Source organism: Diceros bicornis, chromosome 13, assembly GCF_020826845.1.
Source record: "Diceros bicornis minor isolate mBicDic1 chromosome 13, mDicBic1.mat.cur, whole genome shotgun sequence".
Taxonomy (NCBI): domain Eukaryota; kingdom Metazoa; phylum Chordata; class Mammalia; order Perissodactyla; family Rhinocerotidae; genus Diceros; species Diceros bicornis.
Genome location: NC_080752.1, coordinates 16,812,391 through 16,835,120, shown reverse-complemented (window position 1 = coordinate 16,835,120; position 22,730 = coordinate 16,812,391). Strand labels below are relative to the sequence as shown.

The 22,730-nt window shown below is 53.3% G+C and overlaps 1 protein-coding gene across 1 annotated transcript in view; it reads right to left on the bottom strand.

Moving 5' to 3' along the window:
- Positions 1-22,730, bottom strand: part of MROH7 (maestro heat like repeat family member 7) — a 43,934-nt gene that overhangs the window by 4,360 nt on the left and 16,844 nt on the right. The window contains exons 7-19 of the mRNA XM_058551992.1: positions 22,569-22,673; positions 22,223-22,358; positions 19,565-19,677; positions 18,974-19,150; positions 18,444-18,598; positions 15,822-15,960; positions 12,591-12,781; positions 9,810-9,947; positions 7,422-7,536; positions 3,637-3,777; positions 2,788-2,967; positions 2,050-2,205; positions 1,649-1,771 (exon numbers count right to left, since the gene is read on the bottom strand). Coding sequence (XP_058407975.1) covers positions 1,649-1,771; positions 2,050-2,205; positions 2,788-2,967; positions 3,637-3,777; positions 7,422-7,536; positions 9,810-9,947; positions 12,591-12,781; positions 15,822-15,960; positions 18,444-18,598; positions 18,974-19,150; positions 19,565-19,677; positions 22,223-22,358; positions 22,569-22,673 — 1,869 coding nt within the window. The remainder of the gene's footprint in view (positions 1-1,648; positions 1,772-2,049; positions 2,206-2,787; positions 2,968-3,636; positions 3,778-7,421; positions 7,537-9,809; positions 9,948-12,590; positions 12,782-15,821; positions 15,961-18,443; positions 18,599-18,973; positions 19,151-19,564; positions 19,678-22,222; positions 22,359-22,568; positions 22,674-22,730) is intronic.

The window sequence follows — 22,730 nt, the reverse complement described above, 5'->3', positions numbered from 1 at the left end:
AAATTGGTTGCTAATTAATGTCTTATAAATGTCTGGGTTTCTAGCTTTTCTTGTGAAACTGAAGGACCTGGCAAGAGGGGCCTGCACGGTGACCTGGAGCACTCCACTCATGCTTTCGACGGGGCCTGAGCCCTCCAGGTTGCCACAGGCCCCACCATTTCCACGTCACTCATGATTGTCATCTGCCCAGTCACTGGTTACTGTAGGTATTTGAATGAGCGCCCTGGCCAAACACTTCCTCCAGGCCTCTTTTTCCGTCGGTTAAATGATGGTAATAACATAGACACTGGATCGCAGAGGTTTGGTATTACTGATAATGGCAATGTCAAGACCTGTTCTCAATCCTAGTAACAATCTGTCACTCTGAGTATTTTCATTAGATTGATGTGGGGGATGCTGGCGTGCCCCTTCGGGTGTAAAGGATTTATTCCCCCAGCCACACGGATTGCCTCAGCTGAAGAGAACTGCTGGCCCAAGGTCACGTCCCTTCGCAGGGTGACTGGCCTCCAATGACGAATGGACACAGGGTGTAAAGAACTGACCCCCGGCTAAGACCTCCCCTGAAGTGACACTGCAGCTCACCCTCTCCTCTGCCACTCCTGCTCCCCTCCTCCGCACAGTGCTGACCCCAAGGGCGCTCCCTCATAAACCCCTGAGTGTTGATCTCTGTCTCAGAGTCTGCATCCTGGGGAACCGGCCGTGACAACAGGGAGGGCAGATGGGACTAGCGGGCAAAGCATCCCCAATGCTGCAGCTGGGCTGTCCTGCAGTGCGGCGTTTCACTGTGCTTGTGGCTCACTCCTCAGGATGCTCTCAGGGGTTGCCTAGAGAGGGGGTGCTCTGGCTAAATAAGTTTGGGAAACCATGAATTAAACCATCATGGAACATTTCCTCAGCACAGAACGTCTCAGAGCCTTTGACGTGCTGATGGCATTGCAAAGCTCCAGGAGGAAGATGACGATGCCGTATTTCCCAGACTTGTTGGTCTTGGAACTCCTTGTCTCCCCTGTGGGGCAGATCTCGTAGCACTGCTGTCACTGAGAATATACACTGGGAATCACTGTTGTACAAAAGGGAGCCAATGACGCCCTTCGAGTAGGGAGATAATAGACAGGCTCAGGTTTAACAAGACCACTCTGGTGGCCTGGGTGGGGAATGGATTGGAGGGGATGAGATTAAAGACTGGGAGACCCACTGGATGGCTGGGCCCATGGCCCAGCTGAGAGACTTCCATGACCTGATGGCAATGACAGCGGGGATAGGGAGGGAAAAACAGATTCAGAGATATTTAGGTTATTTAAGATTGATCAAATGTAGAAGGTGAGGGAAATGAAGATGCCTAGGATGAGTCCAGGTTTCAGCTTTGGGGCCCAAGAGGAACAGAGCAGAATTGAAATGGGGAGGCCATAGAGTCAGAAGAGACATGAAGTGCCTGTGGTTCAGCTGGGGGAGATGTCCAGTAAGTCACTGGAGAGGGAACCCTAGAAGGAAGGGAGAAGTTCAGAGATGAACATTCAGGAGTCAACCACTTGTAGGTGGTCGTGGAATCACCAGTCAGGATGCTGTGTGAAAAGAAGGAACAGAAAGGAAAGAATTGGCCATGCCTGACATACTCATAAGGAACCACTGTAGTCTTGGAAGCACTCACAAGGTACTTGCAAATTTTGGCCACCGTCTGCGGCTGGGTGTCCCAGGGCTTCCGGCTGTAAGCTCTTTTTGGCAGCTCCCAAGCCACGAAGCAAGAACAGCGGAACAGGGTCTTCACACATTTCTGGGGGCCAACAGGAAGAGAACACCAGAGCTGTGGAATTCCAAGACAGCCGGACAAATTCCAGAAAAAAATTGTGTGAAACTGGATTTTGGAAAATAAATTCCTAGTTGAAACGTTCAAGTGAAGTTGGCTGCTTTGAGGAGGAGTCCTGACATGGGTGCCTTTGGAAAACAGACTTGGCTGGACGTAAGGAACTGCCTACCATAGTTGTTAGTGATTCTGACTTGGTTTCCATAAAGGGAGGCGCGCCCGAGGGCTCGGCGCCTGCGCACACTCACCTGGCCCACCTTGGCGTTGCCCTCTTGCATGGTCAGCAGCAGGGGCACCAAGGTGCCAATCAGCTGCGCCTCCATGGCCGGGGTGCAGGGAGACCGCAGCTTCTGGACCACCTTGCCGTACAGGCTGATGCAGGAGTAGCGCACCTCCTCTCGTGACTGGGGCAGACCCAGAGGCTCAGGTGTGCTTCCTCCTCCAGGAGGTACCTGGGCCTCTGTGCCCCACCTGGAGGCACCGGAGCCTTCCTTCCACTCATTCTGAGGGGCCCTCCAGGCACAAGAGGCACAGAGACAGAGAACAGCCAGGCGCACTGGTGGGGCTGCCCTGGGGTCAGTGTCCCCCCTACTGGAACCTAGACCCTAACTCTGCCCATTCCTCCCAGCCAGGGCCCCTACTAACCTATAAGGTGCCTTAGTGCCAAGTGGAAAAATGTCCCACCTTTGCTGGGACCAAACAATGTGCCCCCTCCAGGTGGACCAATGGAAATGAAGCGACCTTCCCTGGGGAGCCTTGATTACAGAAGAGCCCCTCTGTGAGCACCAATTAGAAAAGGAACTTTCTCTGGGGGAACCAACTACAGAAAGGTCAGCTGGAATGAGGTGCCCCTTCCCCTGGGCTGACTGGGCCCCGTCCAGGTCCCAGCAGGGCGTGGGAGCTACTGCACCCCCAGGGGAGTAAAGAACGTCCCTGCATGTGCCGCCCCCCCACCATCCCACCCCCACCCCCGTGGGAGTCCTTACATCACTGAAGTGCGGCAGCAGGACCTGCAGCATCTCCACGTGGACTGAACTGTCCGTCAGCTTCCGGTCCTGCGCCTTGAAGATGGTCTTGAGGTTGTGGACCGCCTCCACCACCAGCAGCCCCTCCATGCTCTTCAGGCCCTTCACCATGGACGGCAGGAGGGCCTGCACCTTGGCAGCCTGGGGGGCAAGAGCACCTGGGGTGGGGGCACCCACCTGGGCGAAGGGGTGGGAGGCCCGGCCTCTGATTCACTGAGATGAATGTGGTGAAGCAAGGTCTGCCTCGAGGCCTTTGCTTGTGCCGTCCCACCTGCCTGGGATGCTCCTACTCAAGCCCCTGCTGTCCCCAGAGCCCTCGCTGACCCCTTCCTGGCCCGCATACCTGAGGGCCTGCTGTCTACTCCCTTCCTTGGCACTAGGTGGATGAAACCCTGCATTGTTAGTTAGCTTTCCAAGTCTACGTCCTGTCCCTGCGTCCTGGCTACATCGTAAGCCGCAACAGTGCCTGACAGAGAGAAACGAGAACTTCTTACAGTGCTAATGAGGCACCGGCAATCTGGGCCTCAGTTTCCTAATCCGGAGAATTAGGAACTGCTGTCCCCACTCCCTCCTACACACGCTGCCTTCAGGCTCATTGTGAAAAATCTGGATTAGAAACTATCTCAAAAAGAATAAAGTATATAGGGAATTACTAAAGGCTGTCCATTTTACAGATGGGGCAACTGAAGCAGAGGCAGAAATGGGCTCTGATCCCAGCTACCAGCATCTGAGAATCACTGACGGCCAAGCGCCATCCTTCCTCCAGCCTGGGGCCTGGCTGGGCCGGGCTCTCTTGCACCCTCTGCTCACCTTCTCAGTCCTGCGGGCCAGGATGACCAGGCCTCGGATGGACAGCGCCTTCATGATGGGGTCCCGGTGGCTCAGGCCTTCCGCCATCCGCCCCAGGGAGTACTCCTCGGGGATCCGCCGCACCTGCTCCAACTGGAGGAGCTGAGGGAGGAACAGTAATGACTCCCTGGGCCGAGGTCCAGTTTCAATTTTTAAATTTAAATCAACGTGTAACCAATATAAAAATTATTGATATATTTTACCCTCTTTTAAAAAAATTTTTGAACCAAGTCTAAAACCTGGTGTGAATTTTATATTCACTACACATTTCGATTCAGACAGCTACATATCAAGAGCTGAACAGGCCCCCGTGGCTAGTGGCTATCGTACTGGACAGCGTGGGTCTAGTTAATAATTGCCCCTGGCTTCTCCGTCTCCACCCAGCCCCCATTGCTGGCGACCCCGAGCCCTGTCTTCTCTGCCCCGCTGCCCACTCTCCTCGGCGAGCTCCCCACTCACAGGATCTTAACTACTGTCCCTACGCAAATAACCCCCAAGTCTCCATCGCCAGTCCCAGCCCTGTCCAGAGCTCCCGACTTGGAAAACTAACTGTTCGCTGGACACCTCCACCCGATGTCCATCAGCCATGACTGACATTGCCCCCAGGCCTTACCTAGGCTGACTGCCCCCTCGTCTGGGCCCCTGGGAGCCCTGAACATGGAAACCTTCGTGTCCCCATCTGCTTTTGCATCTGCCGCCTGTATCCCACTGGGGGCTTCCTTGAGGACACAAACTGAGCCGTTTCTCCCTGGGTCCCTGTTACCGAAGACAAGCTCTGGTGTGGAGTATGTGCTTAGGGAACACTTGTTGCATATGACATGAGATTTGGTTCCTTTCCTCTTTAGAACTGCCCTTCCTCCTGTGTCCCCCACTGCAGGGTTAGCACCACCAGCCCCCCATTGTCCCAGCCCCAAACCCGGCGTCACCCTCATCTCCTTCCTCTCCCTCACTGCCCTCCCCACCCACCGCAGTCAGCCGGTCTTCAATTCCTGCCTAGTGGTCCTCATAAACACTTCTCCTATCCGTTCCCTTGCCCTACCTCTACTGTGACTATTGAGACCATGTGTCTGCATGATGAGAAGAGAGAGCTGGGGAGAGGGGGCAGGACGGGGGTGCGGGAAGGCAGGAAAGGCGCCCTCTATCCATTCATACAACTGATACTCAGTCCTGTTGTGCACCAGGTTCTGGGCTGGGCACCAGAGACACAGAAAAGAGTAGTGATAATAATCGTAGCAATAGAGCTGACTCACAGAGAGCACTTCCTATGTGCCAGGCACTGTTCTAAGTGCTTTACATGAACTCATTTAATCCTCATCAAAGCCCTAGGAGATGGGCAAGTTATTATCCCCATATTACAGGCGAGGAAACTGAGGCACAGCCAGGTTCAGTGACTCTCCCACGGTCACGCAGCTCCCTTGAGGCGTTCACCCCCATTGGGAGGAGCAAGCACCCACACAGACAGTCACAGCAGAGGAGGCTGGGGGGCACTGGGGAGGGTCATCTGAGCTACATCAAGGCATCACTGTGAATGTGGTGGGCCTGGCTCTGGCTGGAGCAGGCCATCTCTTCTGGGGAGTGGGAAGAGGACTGAACCACTGCTCAGGGCTCCAGGGGAATGCTGGGAAAGGTTAAGCCTAGAGTCCCTGACCTTGTGGTGGACACGGGAGTATCCCCTGAGGTCTGGCATGGTCCAACCTCCACCCCCTCCCCCAGGAACCCCTGTGGCAGCCACTAATAGACTAAGAGAGCAGTGCCTCTCCCACAAGGCTGACGGGGAAAGAGGAGCCAGGTAGGCAGACCTGGTCTGCGTCTCTCTGGACTCCCTGAGCTGTGCAACCTTGAAAAATGCCCTTACCTCACCTACACATGAGCATCGCGAATCTGTCTGTGCAGCCGTGCTGTGCAGATTAGTGGTGTAGCATGAACAAGGGCAACACAGTGTCTGGCATATAGTAGACCCTCGAGAAATGGTACCTTCCCTTTCCCTCTGCAGGGCCATGGGGGAAATTAGAATAGAAGCCAGCAGAGCTGGGACCCAGGACTCCTGACCCTGACCCAGGCTTGTCCTCCTGGAAGGGACACATTCTGTCAGTGCCTGCAGAGCCAGGCCAGGGGTTCATCCAGGCACTCACTTGTCCACTCAATCCCACTCCTCGGGGCCCTTTCAGGGCTTGGTGTGGGGATGCCACACAAACGTGACATGGCTCCTGCTCCCAGACTCACAGTCCAGCTGGTGTCACAGAAAAGATGCAACAAGTGCCTGGATTGCCGTGCTGCCTCCTGTCCATCTGGCAAACCAGACTCACCTGCTCAGCTCAAATGGCACCTCCTCCAGGAAGCCTTCCTTAACCCTCCACTGTCCAAGCAGACAGTGAGCCTCCTGCCTCTGAGCCCCACTGCACAGACCCAGGTGATAGCCCGGACCCCTGCCTGACAAGCAGCAGGTCGCAGGAGGCGGGGAAGGGTGTGGTGAAGAGAACGGGTTTCACAAGTGTCCATCAACAGGTGAATGGAGAAACAAAATGTGGAATATACCTACCACGGAATATGACTCAGCCTTAAAAGAATGAAATTCTGACCCACGATACAACATGGCTGAACCTTGAGGTCATTATGCTAAGTGAAATAAGCCAAACACAAAATAACAAATACTGTATGATTCCACTTGTACAAGGTACTAGAATAGGCAAATTCATAGAGACAGAAAGTAGGATCGTGGCTGCCAGGGCCTGGGGGAGAGGGGATAGGGAGTTCTTGTTTAATGGAAACAGAGGTTCAGTTTCAGAAGGAAGATGAAAGAGTTCTGGACATGGATAGTGGTGGTGGTTGCACAACACTGTGAACGTACTTAATGCCACTGAACTGCACACTTAAAAATGGTTAAGATGGTAACTTTTATGTTACATATATTTTATCACAATTTTTTAAAAAACTAAAAAAAGAAAGAGGGAGAGAGAGGGTTTTAGAGTCCAGATATCTGGGTTTGAATCCTGGATGTGCCGCTCGTGAGCTGCGTGGCCTTGGGAGAGTTACCTACGTATGTGCCTCAGTTTCCCCCTCTAAACTGGGGGTGGAGGAGTGTGTATGTTGTGGGATTATTGTGAGGGTGAAATGAATCAATATGTGAGGCTCTCAGAACACACCTGGAGGATAGTGATGTTGGGTGTTACTATCAGTGAGTCTTCTCTTCTAGGTCTGACCCCACCAACTTTCTCCTGGCTCCTCTCTCCCCAGCACCCCACCCCCAGTCACCCCCTACACTTACTCAGCTTAGATGTCACTTCCTCCAGGAAGCCTTCCTTGATGTCCCCCCCTCAAGTATCCTCTTCTCCCACCACAGCCTAGACTGCCCCCATCATAGCACCAGTCACCCTATGGCCCCTCATGTTATAATTGGGCGTCCTCTGTCTCCCTTGCCACACCAAGATTCCTTGAGGGCAGGGTGGAGTCAAATTCATATTTGTATCTCCAACCTCGTATCTCCAGTCTGGTGCCTGGCATACAGCGGTGCCCAGCAAAGGTTGGTGGTTGTGGGGCACTGGGTGAGTCTGGGAAGAGTGGAAAGGGGTGCAGGGGTAGAGAGAGGAGGAGAGAAGGAAGGAGGAGAGAGAGAGACCTACGAGGTCTTCATATTCAAGAGAAATCTGACAGCTCAGGAAAGGCTGTCAACAGTTCAGTGCTGTTTGCACAGGAGAAATGACCAGGGGAAGGCTGGGGAGGAGCCCCGCGCCCGGGCCGGTCGGTACCTCCACGAAGAAGGCGGTGGCGGTGATCTTGTGCTTCTCGTCGCCTCGCTCCAGGAGCGGGATGAGCAGGTAGAGGATGCGGCACAGCTCCTGGCAGGAGTAATGCACCATGGCCCTGGGCGGGGAGAGGGAGAGCAGGCCCCTCAGTCTCTCCAGCCCAAGGGGGACCTGCTGGGTGGGGTCTGGCCGTGACACTCGAAACTCCGGGCAAAGCAGGGTCACCTGGTTTCCTGCGTTCCCAGGATTTCCCACCTGGACAGGATCTCAGAGGCCATCTAGTTTACAGCACTAGATGTTCATTTTACAGAAGGGGAAACTGAGGCCCAGAGTAGGAAAGCGACTTGCCCGAAAGCACAGAGCAAATCAGTGAGCGAGACAGGCTTGAGACCCCCGACCGCACAGGACCACTTGGGAAGAAGAGACAGGAGGGAGAGGATGTGAGGACCACCCGCTAGGTGCCAGGCAGCAGCCATGTGCTTTCAAGCCGTTGTTGCATTTGATCCCACCAGCGCCCTTTGAGGCAGGTTACTGTTATTATCCCTTTCATAGATGAGGAAGCAGAGGCTCAGAGTGTGAAATGCCTGAGGTCACAGAGCTGGCAAAACAGCAGAGCTGGACCCGCAACCCAGGGCTCCCCACCCCAGCTGCCTCATTCATTCCGCTAAGTCAGTGGTTCTGAGTGTGGGCCCCGGACCAGCAGCATCACCATCGCCTGGGAACTTGTTCAAAATGCACATTCTTGGGGCTGGCCCGGTGGCATAGCAATTAAGTTCATGCACTCCACTGGGGCGGCCCGGGGTTCGCAGGTTCACACCCCAGGCGTCCACCGACGCACAGCTTGTCACGCCATGCTGTGGCAGCGTCCCATATAAAGTAGAGGAAGATGGGCACGGATGTTAGCCCAGGGCCAGTCTTCCTCACACACACAAAAAAGCACATTCTTGGGGCCAGCCTGGTGGTGTAGTGCTTAAGCTCGCTTAGGCGAGCCACTCTGCTTAGGCGGCCTGGGGTTTGCAGTTTCAGATTCCAGGCGCTGACCTATGCACCACTTATCAAGCCATGCTGTGGTGGCGTCCCATATGAAGAAGAAGAAGATGGACACGGATGTTAGCTCAGGGACAATCTTCTCAGCAAAAAGAGGAGAAGTGGTGACGGATGTTAGCTCAGGGCTAATCTTCGTCCAAAAAAAAAAAAGAAAACGCACATTCTTGGGCCCCATCCCAGATGGACTGAATCAGAAACTGTGGGGGTAGGCCCAGCAATCAGTGTTTGAACAAGCCCTGTGGATGATTCTGATGCTCGCTTAAGTCTGAGGGCCACTGCACTATGCTCCATTAATCAGTGCATCCAGAACAGAGTGGCAGTCGTGCAGAGTCTAGAATAAGACAGCCTGGGTTCAAATTCTGGTCCACCACTAGCTGTGTGACTTTGGGCAAGTCACTTAACTTCTCTGGGCTTCAGTTTCCTCATGCGAAACACTGGGATAATAATAGTGCTATTTCATAGGTCATGGTGAGGATTAGATGAAATAATCTGCATACATACAGCTCTTTGCATGGTGCCTAGAGCATAGTAAGTGCTCAGTAAATGCGGTTGTATCCTGAGAGCCCTGGGGAGAACACCGTCCTGGGCACTCTGGGGCAGGGCTAAGCAGCTAGGTGTTCCTGCAGGAGTCACATCATTGGAACCAAGGTGCCCCTCCTGATCCCGGGGCGGGGTGTGGTTGGGGGAAGAGCCCTGGTCTGGGTCAGCAGGTCGTTTCCCAGCTGTGCCACTTCCTGGCTGTGTGGCCTTTGGTACATAGCTGTCTCTCTCTGGATCTTGGCATCCTCCTCTACAAAACTTGCGAGAATAATCCCTGTCCCGTGTCATCATGATAATGGTGAAAACCAGCCTGTGTTGAGCTCTTACCATATGCCAGGGGCTGTTCGAAGTACTGTATTTAATCATCACCCCAAACCTTGGAGGTGGGTCCTATTATTATTTCCTTACTACTGAAGGGAAAACTGAGACAGAGAGGGGGAGTAACTTGCCCCGGGTCACACAGCTGGGAAGTGGCGAGCTGGGATTCTCAAAGCCACACTCTTAACTACTTGGCTCTCCCACCATTTCTGTATCTGAGTGGGAACTAAATCCACAGTGTGGGGAGACAAGCGCTTTGTGAACAGTCTCGGCGCTCTGCAGTTGCAGGGTACTGGTGTAACCACAGTCGGCCTCCGCAGAGCGTGTGCCGTCTCTCACACTGGTCTTGTCTACCCGCCGGGGTGCAGAGAGGAGGAGACGGACTGAGGGAAGGCTCCTGCCCAGAGAGATGCACAGCCAAGTCTGTCTGAAGATGCTGCGGTCCCTCCCCACCCTCTGACCTGCCCCCAGCGGTCCCCGCCTCACCTTGCTAGCAGGGACACCCCGCGGTGGTGGCTCTCCGCCTGCGCCATGAGCTCCCAGCCGCCCTGGTCCTCCAGAAAACTGGCCTCGTACGAGCAGCCCATCTTCAGCAGCAGCGTTTTCACCACTTTGATCACCCAGCTGCCGAGACAAGGGGGCTGAGACCTCCCTTCGCCCTGCCCCCTGCAGGCCGGGCCTGCCTCCCCACGGGCCTCTCCACCATCAGCTCCCATCTGGCCGGACAAGCTTCTCTCCGCTGTGTTGTTAGAGAATGGTGTTCGGTGTATCCACAAAGCGTGGCTTTTTAAAAATAGTTATTAGCTTTGAGAACAAGAGAGTCAACGGAAGCAACATTCCCCTCCCTTCGGGGATGGGGCTGTCACCCCCTTTCTCCTGAGCCTCCTTTCCTGGAGGGAGAGGTCGGAGGGAACTCCCCAGCCCGTGGTCCTGTCCCCCTCTCGCCCTTGGCATCCCCACGGCTGGGCAGGTGCCCAGCGGGACAGTCCTCTCTGCTCACTGGGATACAGTCTCCTGTCCAGGCCCGAGTCCTTCACCCCCGTGGGACACTGAAGGAGTGACTCCAGACTTGGATGCACAGCAGAAGCCCCTGGGACTTTGACCACCTGTGGACTGACCAGCTGGGACTTGGGCCTCTGTGCTTTTGAAGCTCCTGGTGAGCTCAAGATGGCCTGCTGTGAGGGGGCAAGGGGAGCGCACGGCTGCGTATGCACATCCTACTGCGGGCCTGGCACAGCCTGGGTGTTCACAGATGTGAGATAGACACACACATAAACCTTGATGAAAATAAAACCAACAACGTGTGGAATAAAGTGTACATTTAAACAAAGTTTTCCAGGAACCTAAACACTCAAAGAGTTTATGACACACCTGACCACTCACCCCTTTCACAGGCAAGGAATCCAAGCCACCAAGAGGTTCGGTTAGTTTACCCAATGTACAAAGTGCTAAGTGATGGAGCCAGGACTCAGATCCAGTGTGTTCTCACTTCAAACCTGGCTGCTCCACTGCCTGCCCTCTGCCCCTCAAAGCGCGCCTTTCTGAGTGTAACACACAATAGAAGCCAAGAAGGAAAAGACCGATAACCTCAACTACATGAAAAGTTTAAAATTTCTGAATGGCAAAAGACCATAAAATAGTTGCAGGTTAAGTGACAAACTGGAATACAAATGACAAAGAGTTAATTTCCTCAATATATAAAGAGTTCTTACAAATTAATAAGAAAAATTCCCAACAGTCCTACATAAAATTGGGCAAAGAAGAACAGGTTGCTCGTAGAAAAGGAAACAAAAATAGCATTTAAACCTCAACCTCACTCATAATAAGAGAAATGCAAACTAAAATTACAGAAAAATGCCATTCTTTTCAACTTTCAGATTGGCAAAGATAAAAATGTTTTATAACACATTGTGCTGGCAAAGGTATGGGGGAATCAACACTCATACGCTGCTGCTGGCAGCGCCCTCTGTGGGAGGCAATTTGGCAACTTGGGTGCTTTAGGAGGTCTTCCTTTTGCCCTTTTATCACTCAAAGGTCAAGAACTCTTTCCAACATGTATTCCTGATCCGCCTTAACATGTAAATGCAGAAACCCTTTGATGCACCCATTCTACTCTCAGGAACTCATCCTACATATACCATCGCCTGTGTGCCTGAAGACGTAGGAACAAGCAAACTCGCTGCAGCAGTGTTGTAATTGCAAAGGGCTGCAAAGTACCTAAATCAAGAGGATCCTGGGTAAATGAATTCCAGTACCTTGGAATTCTACACATAAGAATATTATGTGGCTGTTAAAAATAATGAGGCAGCTCTATGTGATATAGAATATGATCAAAGAAAAATGTGTAAGGTACGCTATCATCAGCGTAAAAATCTAGAATGTAAACACACGTGCTTTTCTCTGCGTAAACCACCTCTGGAAGGGCATGAAAGAACCCGCTTATTTGGGGCAGATAACCAGGGTAAGAGAGGAAAGAAGACTCGCTTTCAACGTCTTTTGAGATTTTTGCCATGTGCATAAATTACCTATACCGATTAACAATTAAAAATAAAGGGGCTGCAGAGCCGGCCCCGCAGCTTAGCAGTTAAGTGCGCATGCTCTGTTACTGGCGGCCCGGGTTCGGATCCCGGGTGCGCACCGACACACCGCTTCTCCGGCCATGCTGAGGCCGTGTCCCACATACAGCAACTAGAAGGATGTGCAACTATGACATAGAACTATCCACTGGGGCTTTGGGGAAAAAGAAAAAAAGGAGGAGGATTGGCAATAGATGTTAGCTCAGAGCCAGTCTTCCTCAGCAAAAAAGAGGAGGATTAGCATGGATGTTAGCTCAGGGCTGATCTTCCTCACAAAAAAAAAAAAAAATCAACCTGAAGTTTCTTGAAAATGCCCTGTTTGTTTCATGTACTTAACAACATTTCGCAAGTTCTGTCTTCTGCCTGGAATGCCTTTCTTTCCTTATAAAAAATAAAATAAAATAAAATAATAAAGGGGCTGGGCCTTGGGTACAAACCTAACACAATAATATCTCCAGGGAGGGAGGAGGCAAGATGGAAGGGAGAGCTCCCTGGGCGAGGGCTGATCTTCCCCGACACCCACGGCAGGTGCTCACAAATGGTTGTTGAACAGATTATTGGCTCGCATAAAAGTGTGCTTCTGTTTTCTTTTCTGGTCCTAAAGCTAATTTCCATTGATTGATTGCCCTAGAGACTTTGGGAAGAGCCCTTGCCAGGTGGCTCCCCCCTGCCAGGGACAGCAGGAGCATACCGCACGGGGACAAAGACGGAGGGCTGTGCGTCCTTCCTGGCGTCCTTGTGGGAAGCCACGCGGCCAGGCAGGTTGAGGCCGATGTGGTAATGGACCTGGATGAGCAGGGCCAGGAGCAGCTGGGGGTAGATGCGCCTCACGCGGCCCACGCAGCTGTTGACGGACAGGAGCTCGCACAGGCCGCTGGCTGCCTGGGGGCAGAAGGGAGGCCGTTCGGACTTCCTGGCCCATCGGCCCAGCACTCCTGGCAGGGGCCTGGACTGCTCCTCTAGGAGGCTGGACCCAGGTCTTTGCTCTTCTCAGCCGAGCCTGGAAAAGCTCAGATCCCCCACCACCACCGTGCCCTGATTCCCGGCTCTCTGGGTGAGCCCTGCCCCAGGATAACAGTAGCCCCCTCTCTGACATTGACACAACCCTGGAAGAATCATGGTGGAGGGACCCCTTCCCACATCAAGGTAGAGTTTTGATCCCATTGTGCAGGTGAGGAGACAAGCTCAGAGGGATGAAGCGGCTTGCCAGAGGTCACCCAGCCCCTTGGGGGCAGAGCTGTGACTTGAACCCGGGTTCTCAGATATGGGCTGTCTCGTGCCCTGCCTCTTCCTCAGTCATAACACAGGCACACAGACTGTGAGGGGCACCAATTGCCTCTTCACTTTGGGCCATTCAACTAGGCTGCACCCCCCCCACCGCCTCCCCATGTGGCCAGCAGCCAAGAGAAACAAACCCCAGCCTTGGGTGGGGGACCAGTCCTGGACTCTGTCACTCCATACCCACCGGCCTCACAGCCCTGCCCCTTCCAGACCGTGGCTCCCACACCAGCCCTCCAAATTCCCGGGAACCTGAGGACTCTGGCTTTGTTGGCATTTGGCCCACGGTGTTCCCAGGGACCCAATGTGTGCTCACCCCCCAACTTCTCCACCTGCCAGCCCAGCTCTGGTCCTGGCCTGGGCCCACCCCTCACACTCGGCCCACCAAGTCCCCTCTAACTGGCCAAAGGACAATGTGGGGAGAGGTGACAGGCTGGGGTCACAAGACCTGAGGCCTCATTCTGGCCTCACCGCTCTCTGGCCCCATTTGGGCCTCAGCTTCATCCTCTGTAAGTGTGGTTGCTGGTCCTCATCCAGCCGGCCCCGCAGGTGCGGTGGAGACTGAATGAGAGGAGAGGTGAGAACACTTACAAAGAGCGGTCAGGAGCTGTGCCACCAAGACCCACGCAGCTGGCAAGAGGGAAGGGCACTCAGCTGTGATGTGAGAGAACCCTGGCCTGTTCCCACGGAAATAAGTCACGTAATGTGGGCTGGATGAGAACAATCAATGACAGTTATCTGTACTTTATAGCTGAGGAAGCCCTTTCTCACACACTGGCTCACCCTTCTCAACAGGTGAGATAGATCAAGTGGGAGTTAGTACTACCCATCTTACAGATCTAAATACCACGGCTAGAGAGGGGAAAGTGATTGACCAAGGTTATGTAGTGAGGCACTGGCAGAGCTAAGACAAGCCTCTTGAACTCAAGCCTTGATGTTTTTCAGTAGCCGAAAGCTAGTGATTGTATCCAAAGAACACAGTCTGCTATGTAGAGAAAAGTCTCTAGTGACGTGCCATAGGGCTCTACTCCTGGCTCAATCTTGCTCAAATGGTTTATCAATACCATAAGGTAAAAATTAGTCCAGGCTGTATCTATGCTCAAATTATGCTTGTTGAACAAGAAGCATGGATAAATGACTCGAAAATACACTAACACACACTGATGGAAGGAGGAGTGGATGAATGCCCAAATCAGGGAAGGAATGGGTGCTGGTGCCTTATTCACAGAACTCAGCGCTGGGGGAGAGAGGCAGAGAGATCCAGATCCAGCCTGGGCTTCAGAGGCAGGAGATCTGAGTGTGAGTCATGGCACCACCACTCACTAGCTGTGTGATCTTCGGGAAGACATAGAATGTGACTGAGCAGCAGGTTCTTCCCCTGTAAAGAGATAACACTGCCCGCTCCTCCATCCACCACATCTTGGTTTATTTCTTCCCTCCACAGACTGTCTTGGTCTCTGCTGATTCCCCATAACTTATGAGTGTGCCAGGCACACGGTAGGTGCTCAGTAAATATTTGTTGAATAAATAAATCAGTCGGACAAAAACTTTTTGAGTGTCTACTATGTGCCAGGTGTGTGTCAGACATTGGGGATATCGTGGTGAGCAAAACAGTCTCAGGCACTGAATTCCTGCATCTCACAGATTAATCAAATGACCCTCTACTATTTTCAAATCACAACTGGGGTAAATGCTCTCAAGATAAAGTGTGTGAAGCAAAGTATAATATGCACCGATTTGATCTGGTCAGGGAGGTCAGGAGGGCTCCCCTGAGGAGGTAATACTTGAGTTAAGGGATAAGTAGAGGTTAAATTGGTGGAGGGCGGTCTAGGCAAAGGGTACAGCATGTGCAAAGGCCCTGGTGTATGAAGTTCTGACAAAGACCAGTGAGGCTAGAGGCCTCAAGCAAGCAAGAGGACCATGGAGAGTGGTGCGGCGGAGAGGGTGCAGGGCCTTGCGGCACAGGAAGGAGCACTGTGCTACTCTCAAGGGCCATGGGAAGCCATTGAGGGGTTGAGGAGAGTAGATGTGCGTTTCTCAAAGACTTCTTGGCTGCAGTACAGGTTGGAGGGGCTAGAGTGGGAGGAGGGAGACAGGCAGGGGTGTTATCCAACTGGCTGGGACCAGGGTGGCAGTGACAGAGGCAGAGAGAAATCCATCACTCCCCAGCCACGTCCCTGCAGTCCAAGCTGCCCTTCCCTCTGTGTCCCCAGGGCCGAGCTCTGAGACTGGCAGCAGAAGCACTTGAATATCTTGTGTCGCTAAATGAATGAATGAGTTACCTCATTTAATCTTCACGACCACCATCTGAAGCAGTTATTATTATTTCCACTTACAGATGCAGAGCAGAGCCGGAGCCTCAGAGAGGTGAAGTGACATGCTCAGGTCACAAAACAGTGACGGAGCAAAGCCAGTTCTTAGACTAAGGCCTGTGAGTCCCGGGTCATTCCATTCCCGCTATCCCAGGCCGCTGCTGTCGCCGTAATAGCAGTACTGTTATCGCCCAGTGGATCACTAAGAGCCCAGAGACAGCCTAGCCCAAGGCCACAGCTGTGTGTGGCAGAGTGGGCACGAGAAGCGGGGTGCGCTGAGCTCAGCCGGAGGGGGCGGGAGCGGGGGAGGCAGGACGGCGGGGGGTCCTCACCGCGAGGGGCACGATGGAGGCCCGGCCCTTCTTGGTGACGGGCTTTTCCTTCAGGCTGCTCAGGAGCAGGTCCAGCAGGTCTCGGATGTCACAGCTGGGCTTGCGCAGGATCAGCTGCCGCCACATCTCGGCTCCATTGCTGGGAAGGCAGGGATGGGCACGGTTAGGGGGACCAGGGCAGTGGGCCCACCCTGCCTCCCAGTGGTTTGGGGAAGGAAAAGGGAAGAGGCCATCGAAGTGGCATCCGTGGGCACACCAGCAAGGAAAGGTCCAGAAAACACTCCGGAAGAGGCACGGGGCTAACGATTATTGAAAACACTGTTTCCAGGTGCCACACAGGTGCTTTGTACACAATTTACCACTTCAGCAAATACTGAGCATCTGCTGTCCGCCAGGTACCAGGCAAGTCTCCGGGCACACAGACGTGAACAAGATATCCAAGACCTTCAAGGTAACTGAGTTCTCACAACGACCCTCCAGGGGGGTTGTTATTCCCATTTTGCAGATGCAGAGTTGAGGATCAGAGAGGTGAAATCACCAGTCCAAGACCACACAGCTAGGGGGCTGCAGAGTCCAGAGGCGACCAGAGCTGATGCCTCCAGGGCCTGTGCTCCTTCCTCTGTCCCGAGGAGCCCTTTGGGGACTGGATCTTGCATTTGTCACGTAAAATCAGGGTGCGCTGGCTCCTGCCCCTTAGGAGGCAGGGGAAAGCACGTGAGCCAGCACAGCCTGTGAGCGCGCCTGCCGCGGGGACTTGGCAGCACTGACAGGCCAGCGCACTAAGGGTCAACCAAACCCTCTCCCCTGCTGCATAAGGTTTGAACCTTCCATTAACTTTCCAGCTCTGTTCCTCTGGAAGCCTGATAAAGATAGTATGTCAACTATGCTGCTAAGCAACATTGCTTATGGTAAAAATGACCCAATTGGTAAATTGCATCTGGGCTGGGAAGAACCATAAATTAACTAAAAGAACCGATGGGGACGCTGCAGCATTGAGCTTCCCAGGCTGCGGTGACACTTGTGGCTGGGTTTGTCCCTGTGGGGACCCTGGAAGCAAAATCTATCGTTATTGTAAGAGATACTAGTTCCTGTAAGACTTTAAGCCAGGGCAGCGGCCGCACCACCCACCCTGGGGTCTCAGCCCCTCACCTGAGATTTTGCCTGTGAGGCCCGAGAACCCAACTCGTGGACTCAGGGCCAAGACCAGGGTGAGGAAAGTGAGTCAGCCGGGGCACAAACTTCAGGAGGCTGTCACGCTCAGGCTCACCCTAGTGCGGGCGTGGTGCTGAGAGTGGGCACCCCTTGCATTCTGTCCCAGCTCTGTCGGGCCTGCTGCCTGGGCTGCTGTGAGGACTCCTGCAAAGAAAAGCCCCGACCCTGCCCTGTCCTATACCCTGCCGACGTCCAGTGTGGCCCCAGTCTGGTGAGGCTGGATGTTTAGTGGCTCCAAGGAGAAAACCCCCTGGTGGGCAGTGCAGCCAGAAGGGTTAGATTTTTCCAGGTGGGAGGACAGGATGTGTCACTCCAGCCCTCGCCATCTCTACTGATCCCCTTGGTTTCTATGAACGACACCGACTGTCCTTACCAGAAGCACACCCAATTTTCACAGCTCTGCACAGTTCTGTTTTTTTTTTCGTGAGGAAGATCAGCCCTGAGCTAACATCCATGCCAATCCCCCTGTTTTTGCTGAGGAAGACTGGCCCTGAGCTAACATCTGTGCCAATCTTCCTCCACTTTATGTGGGACACTGCTACAGCATGGCCTGACAAGCGGGGCGTCAGTGTGCAGCCAGGATCCGAACCTGGGCCGCCAGCAGCGGAGAGTGCGCACTTAACCGCTACGCCACGGGGCCGGCCCCCTGCACAATTCTTTTACATTCGCTCTCAAACAACCATCTTAAGATGTGGATCACACACTCACTGCCTGGTTTTATTCCTTTGAAAGTGTGGGAGTGTTTCCTGGGCTTGGAGGCTGGAGCAGTCAAACTGGTCTCTCCTGCCCATGAGTTCACCATCTGGCTACAGTCCCTCTGCCCATCAGACCACGAGCTCCCTGAGGCTGAGAGCACGGAGCATCCTCCCAGGCCCAGGCGGGTACTGAGCACATCTGGCTGCATCACTTGTCACAACCACCCATCTGGGGTGGGCATGCAGGGATTATCTCCTCCTTTTGCCTATGGGGGAAGACCGAAGCCCAGAGAGGGCAAGCAGTTTATGCAAGCCACACAGCAGTTAGAGGCAGAATCAGGATCAACACCCAGGCCTCCTTTCTATGGCACCATTAAAGAGCTCTGGGCTTGGAGTTGGTCAGGTCTGGGGTTAGGTCCTCGTTCTGTTCCTTGCTCATGGGTGCCTAGGGCAAGAAACTTCCCGCGAGCCTCAGTTTCCTCACCTGCAGAAGGGGTTGTTGTACTACCAAGAGAATGTATTACTGCTCAGCACTGACACCCAGCAGTGCTCAGGAAGTGCTCACTGATGGTCATAAGCACCACAGATCACAGAAGAGAGGCCATATGAGAGGGCAAGGGGCTTCTACAGGTAGTAGGAGGGGCTCCCAGCCTGGGACGGGGGCGCTGCTTCAACCCTCTGAGATGCAGTGGCTGGGACTCCCCTCATTTGGTACCTGTCCAGTGGGAGGGGGCACATGAGCAGGGCCACGATGACCTCGGTCATGAAGGAGCTAGCCAGGAGAGAGATGGGCAGCAGGGCCACCTCGCGGGCCCGTGGCTCCTGGATGTGGCTCAGCTGCATGTAGATGGCCTGCATGATCTCTGGGATCTGGGCACACGGGAGTGAGCAATCAGAGGGCCAATGGGAGAAGGCGGGGGGCGGGGATGCGGAGAGAGGGAGACGGGAGGAGAAGGGAAGGGGTGACAGGACAGAGTACAGGGGCGGGGGGAGGGAGGGGAGAGGAGCGTGCACGGGAGAGAAACCGGGAGACAGGGGCCGTCAGAGCCCTGCTCCTTTCCTGGGAGGGAGCCGGTCTGTCTTCCGTGCCCTCCCCCCTCCCTCTCCAGAGAATTGAGTTCTCAGCCACCACCACCCCTGCCCTGCCCAGTGCTTAGGGTTCCAGCACCCCCACCCTGCCTGGTCCCGAGGGATGAGCAGACCGGGTGGGGTCTCCCAGCCCAGCCCTGCCCCAGGGGGCCTTACCACCTCCAGTGCCCTGTGGCTGTACCACTCCAGCACGGAGCTGAGCGTGACCTCCGAGGCCAGCTGCATCATCTCCCCCGTGTCCTTCCCCCGCGCCTCCGAGCCGCCTTTCAGCCCTTCCAGGGCTGCTAGCAGCAGATCCTTTACCTGCTGGGGCCCCAGGAAGTCTCCAAATTCCTGAAACAAAGGCACAGAGATACTGACACACATGGACAGACCTCGAGGGAGCCGTACACAACGCACAAGCACCATCAGGCACACGCGGAGGTCGGCAGGGCGGGCCGTGCATACTCGGTCAATCTGTGAGTGTCGAACCCTTTGGGGAGGAGCTATGAAAAAAGGGTCACATGGCCCCTGCCCCCAGAACTGGGTGACATGCTTCCAGGAGAAGGAAGTCACGGCCCACACACTGTGTCACAGGTCAGAGAGGAGGGGGCAATCAAGACAGCCCATGTGGTTGGGGAGGGCTGCCTGTAAAGGGGACTTGAGCCGGCCTGGAGAGATAGAGGGAGAAGGCATTGGGTGGCCGATGCTGCCCCTCTACCCACAGTCCCCGGGGGTGCCCAGGGCTGGTGGGCAGCAGGCGGTCACCGCGATCACACGCAGAATGTTCTGGCATGGGCTGACAGGGTTGTAGGGCCCCAGGAAACGCTTGTTGGTCTCATACAGCTCCTTCTTGTTAGTTTCTTCCTTATCTCTGGCTCCTGCAAGAAGTGAGCCTTCTCAGCAGGGCCCAACCACCCTCTTTTTAAAAACTTTTTGTTAAACCTAGATGTAGGAAGCGCACAAATCATAAGTAACCAGCTAGATGAATTTCCACACAGCGAACCTACCCAGGTGGTCAGCGCCCAGGTCATGAAGCAGAACATGATCTGCAGCCCAGAAGCCCCCTTTCAGTCCACTAGCCTCCTCTGCCACCGGAGTAACCACTATTCTGACTTCTAAACCCCCTGATTAGATTTCCTTGCAGCTGGACTTGATATAAATAGACTCCTGCAGTACGTTACACTTTGTGTCTGGCTTTCACTCAGTATTACGTGAGTGAGATTCAACCACACTGTTGCAGGGAACATTAGTTCTTTCTTTCTCAGAGCTGTGTAATTTTCCATGATGTGAATATACTACAATTTATTTATCTGTTCTCCTTCTGATGGACATTTGGGTTGTTTCCAGCTACTATGCATAGCACTGCTATAAACATTCTAGTCTGTTTGGTCCATGCCTTTCGCTGATTATGTGTACCCATCTTTAGCTATAAGGCCAGGAGTGGAATCGCTGCATCCTAAGGTAGGAATAGTTTCAGCTTCAGGGGATGCGGCCAGGTTTCCGCAGTGGGGACCAATTCTGCTCCCACCAGCCGTGTGTGACAGTGCCAGCGGCTCCACGTCTCACCAGCACGTGGCAGTGTCTGTCTGTTTCATTTCTGCCATTCTGGGGGAGGGAGGGGTGTGTGTAGCAATACCCATTTTAAATCACAATCCCCTATTCCCCTTTTCTGCTTTTTTTCCTTAGTACTTATCATCATCTGACTTACTACCTGTAGATTACTTGTCTATTTTGTTCCTTGTCTCCCGATAAAAGGAAGGTCAGCTCAACAGGGAGGATTATTGAATAATAAGTCTCTTTTCTTCACTACCATGTCCCCAGTGCCTAGAACAGTACCTGGCACATGGCGGCTCCATATTTTCTGTTGAAGGAAACTGACTTCAGGTACAATTCCTGAGCCCTTACTGTGGCCTGGCCTGGGTCCTACCTGGATCTTATGCCTACGGGCATAAGAAAGGGCCACCAAGGCAGAGCAACCATATGGACCAAGTATGTGGGTTGTTTGCACAGGGAAGGAGGCTGAAACCTGGAATCAGGTGAACCCAGGTTCAAGTCCTCGCTTTGCTGCTCCTACAGTCAGGGGACTGAACCACCATTTCACTCCTCGAAAATCTAACAGTGTGCGTTTGGCCTAGGGTTGCCAGATAAAATACAAGATACCCAGTTAAATTTGAATTTCAGATAAACAAGTAATTTTTAGTCAAAGTATGTCTCAAATATACCAAAAATTACTCATTGTTTATCTGAAATTTGAATTTAAATGAGGGTCTTATATTTTTATTTGCTGCATCAGGCAATACTAATTTGGTCTACACTATTCCTGCCCGTGAGGCTGATCATTAGCGTGGCTTATACCACCTTCACCCGTCACTCAGGAGGTATGGATCCTTCTTTAGACAGAGGGAGAAATCTCCTAGGGGCCAAACCTTTGCCCCAAGCACTAGAGATCAAGAAGAGCAGGGACACCAGACAGATCCCAAAAGGCTGAAACTAATAAGATAATCCTTGTACGAATGGAAAAAAGGAAACCATATTTGATAAGTGCTATAATGTGTGGTACCAAGCTGCCCTCTTTATATATATGATCTCATTTAATCTTTCAAAAAGCTTGTGAGTTATATGCTATTGTACCCTTTTTTACAGATGAGGAAATCTAGGCCTGCACAAGAAAAGTGCTTGTCTGAGGTCACATGGCTAGGAAGTGACAGAGCCAGGTCTTGTACCCAGGTTACTCTGCCTCCAGAGGCAGGGAAGTTTAAACAACATGCCAAGGTCCCCTGGTGGGGGCAGAGTTGGGACTATGGAGAAAGGAAGGAGGTGAGTAACAGCTGATACCACACACCTCTAGGTGCAGTGCCAACTGGTACCTGTGTCAGCCTGTGCCACATCACTAGCTCCCTGAAGCTGGATCCAGGGATGTTCTCCCACTTACAGGGTTTAGCCACTCCAGATGCTCAGATAGGACCTGTTCTTTGTTCATTCATTCAGTAAATATTCACTGAGTACCCACCACATGTCAGGCCCAAGGCTAGACCTTGGGAATGCAGTGATGAATGGGACCCAGCCTTGCACTGCCCTCAAATGGGGTTATTGTCTGGTGAGGAAGACAGACCACAAAACAAGACATTAGGGCTATCATGACTGGGTGTACGTGGTGCCATGGAAATGTGAAAATGAAAGTCATAAGTTAAACTTGGAAAGATGAGGAGGGGCTTATATAGGAGGATTGCTTAAATCAAAGTAGGTTTGTTTGTAGCCTTTGTCCCTTGGTTCTGGGGGCACTAAGGCTTCACGCCAGTCTCCACTGGACCCTACGCTGGTGTCCTCCATCTCCCACCAGAGCCTTGTTGCCAAGGCTCCAGTCAATTCCCAGGCTGAGCACCTGCCAAGAAATCTCACTTGGGTGCACTCCAAAGGGCTTACGTTTTTGGAGCTCCAGGATGGTGTAGAGGATGATGATGCCGTCCAGGGCCTCCCGGCCAATCTCCTCTTCAGGATCCCCGATGCGAAGGACGAGCCTCCCCAGCAGAAGCCCCAGTGCCGGGAACCCCGAGGACATCTGTTTGTGTTGTAATCTTAGGAATTGAGTCTTATAGGTTCAGTAATGCTATACAGTAAATAGTGAACAGAGCTGGATGGTCTGGCCTTGATAGCAGAGCCCTCTGGAGATGGTAAGGGCCACCTGGGAATCTCTGGACAGGTGCACAGGCTCCCTGAGATCTGGGAAGATTTTCCCTAGGAGTGCCCCACCCCCCAAGAGGCCACTCACGAAGCAAGGCAGGGTCAGAAGTGTGTGGTTCAACACAGAGACATTGCTGTTGACAGCCCGTGCTCGCTCCTGGGCCTTCCCAGAGTTCATCCAGGGCCCCAGGGGCTGTGAGGACAAGGGCAAGACTCAGAGCCACAGGCTGGATGCCAGCCTCTGCTGCTG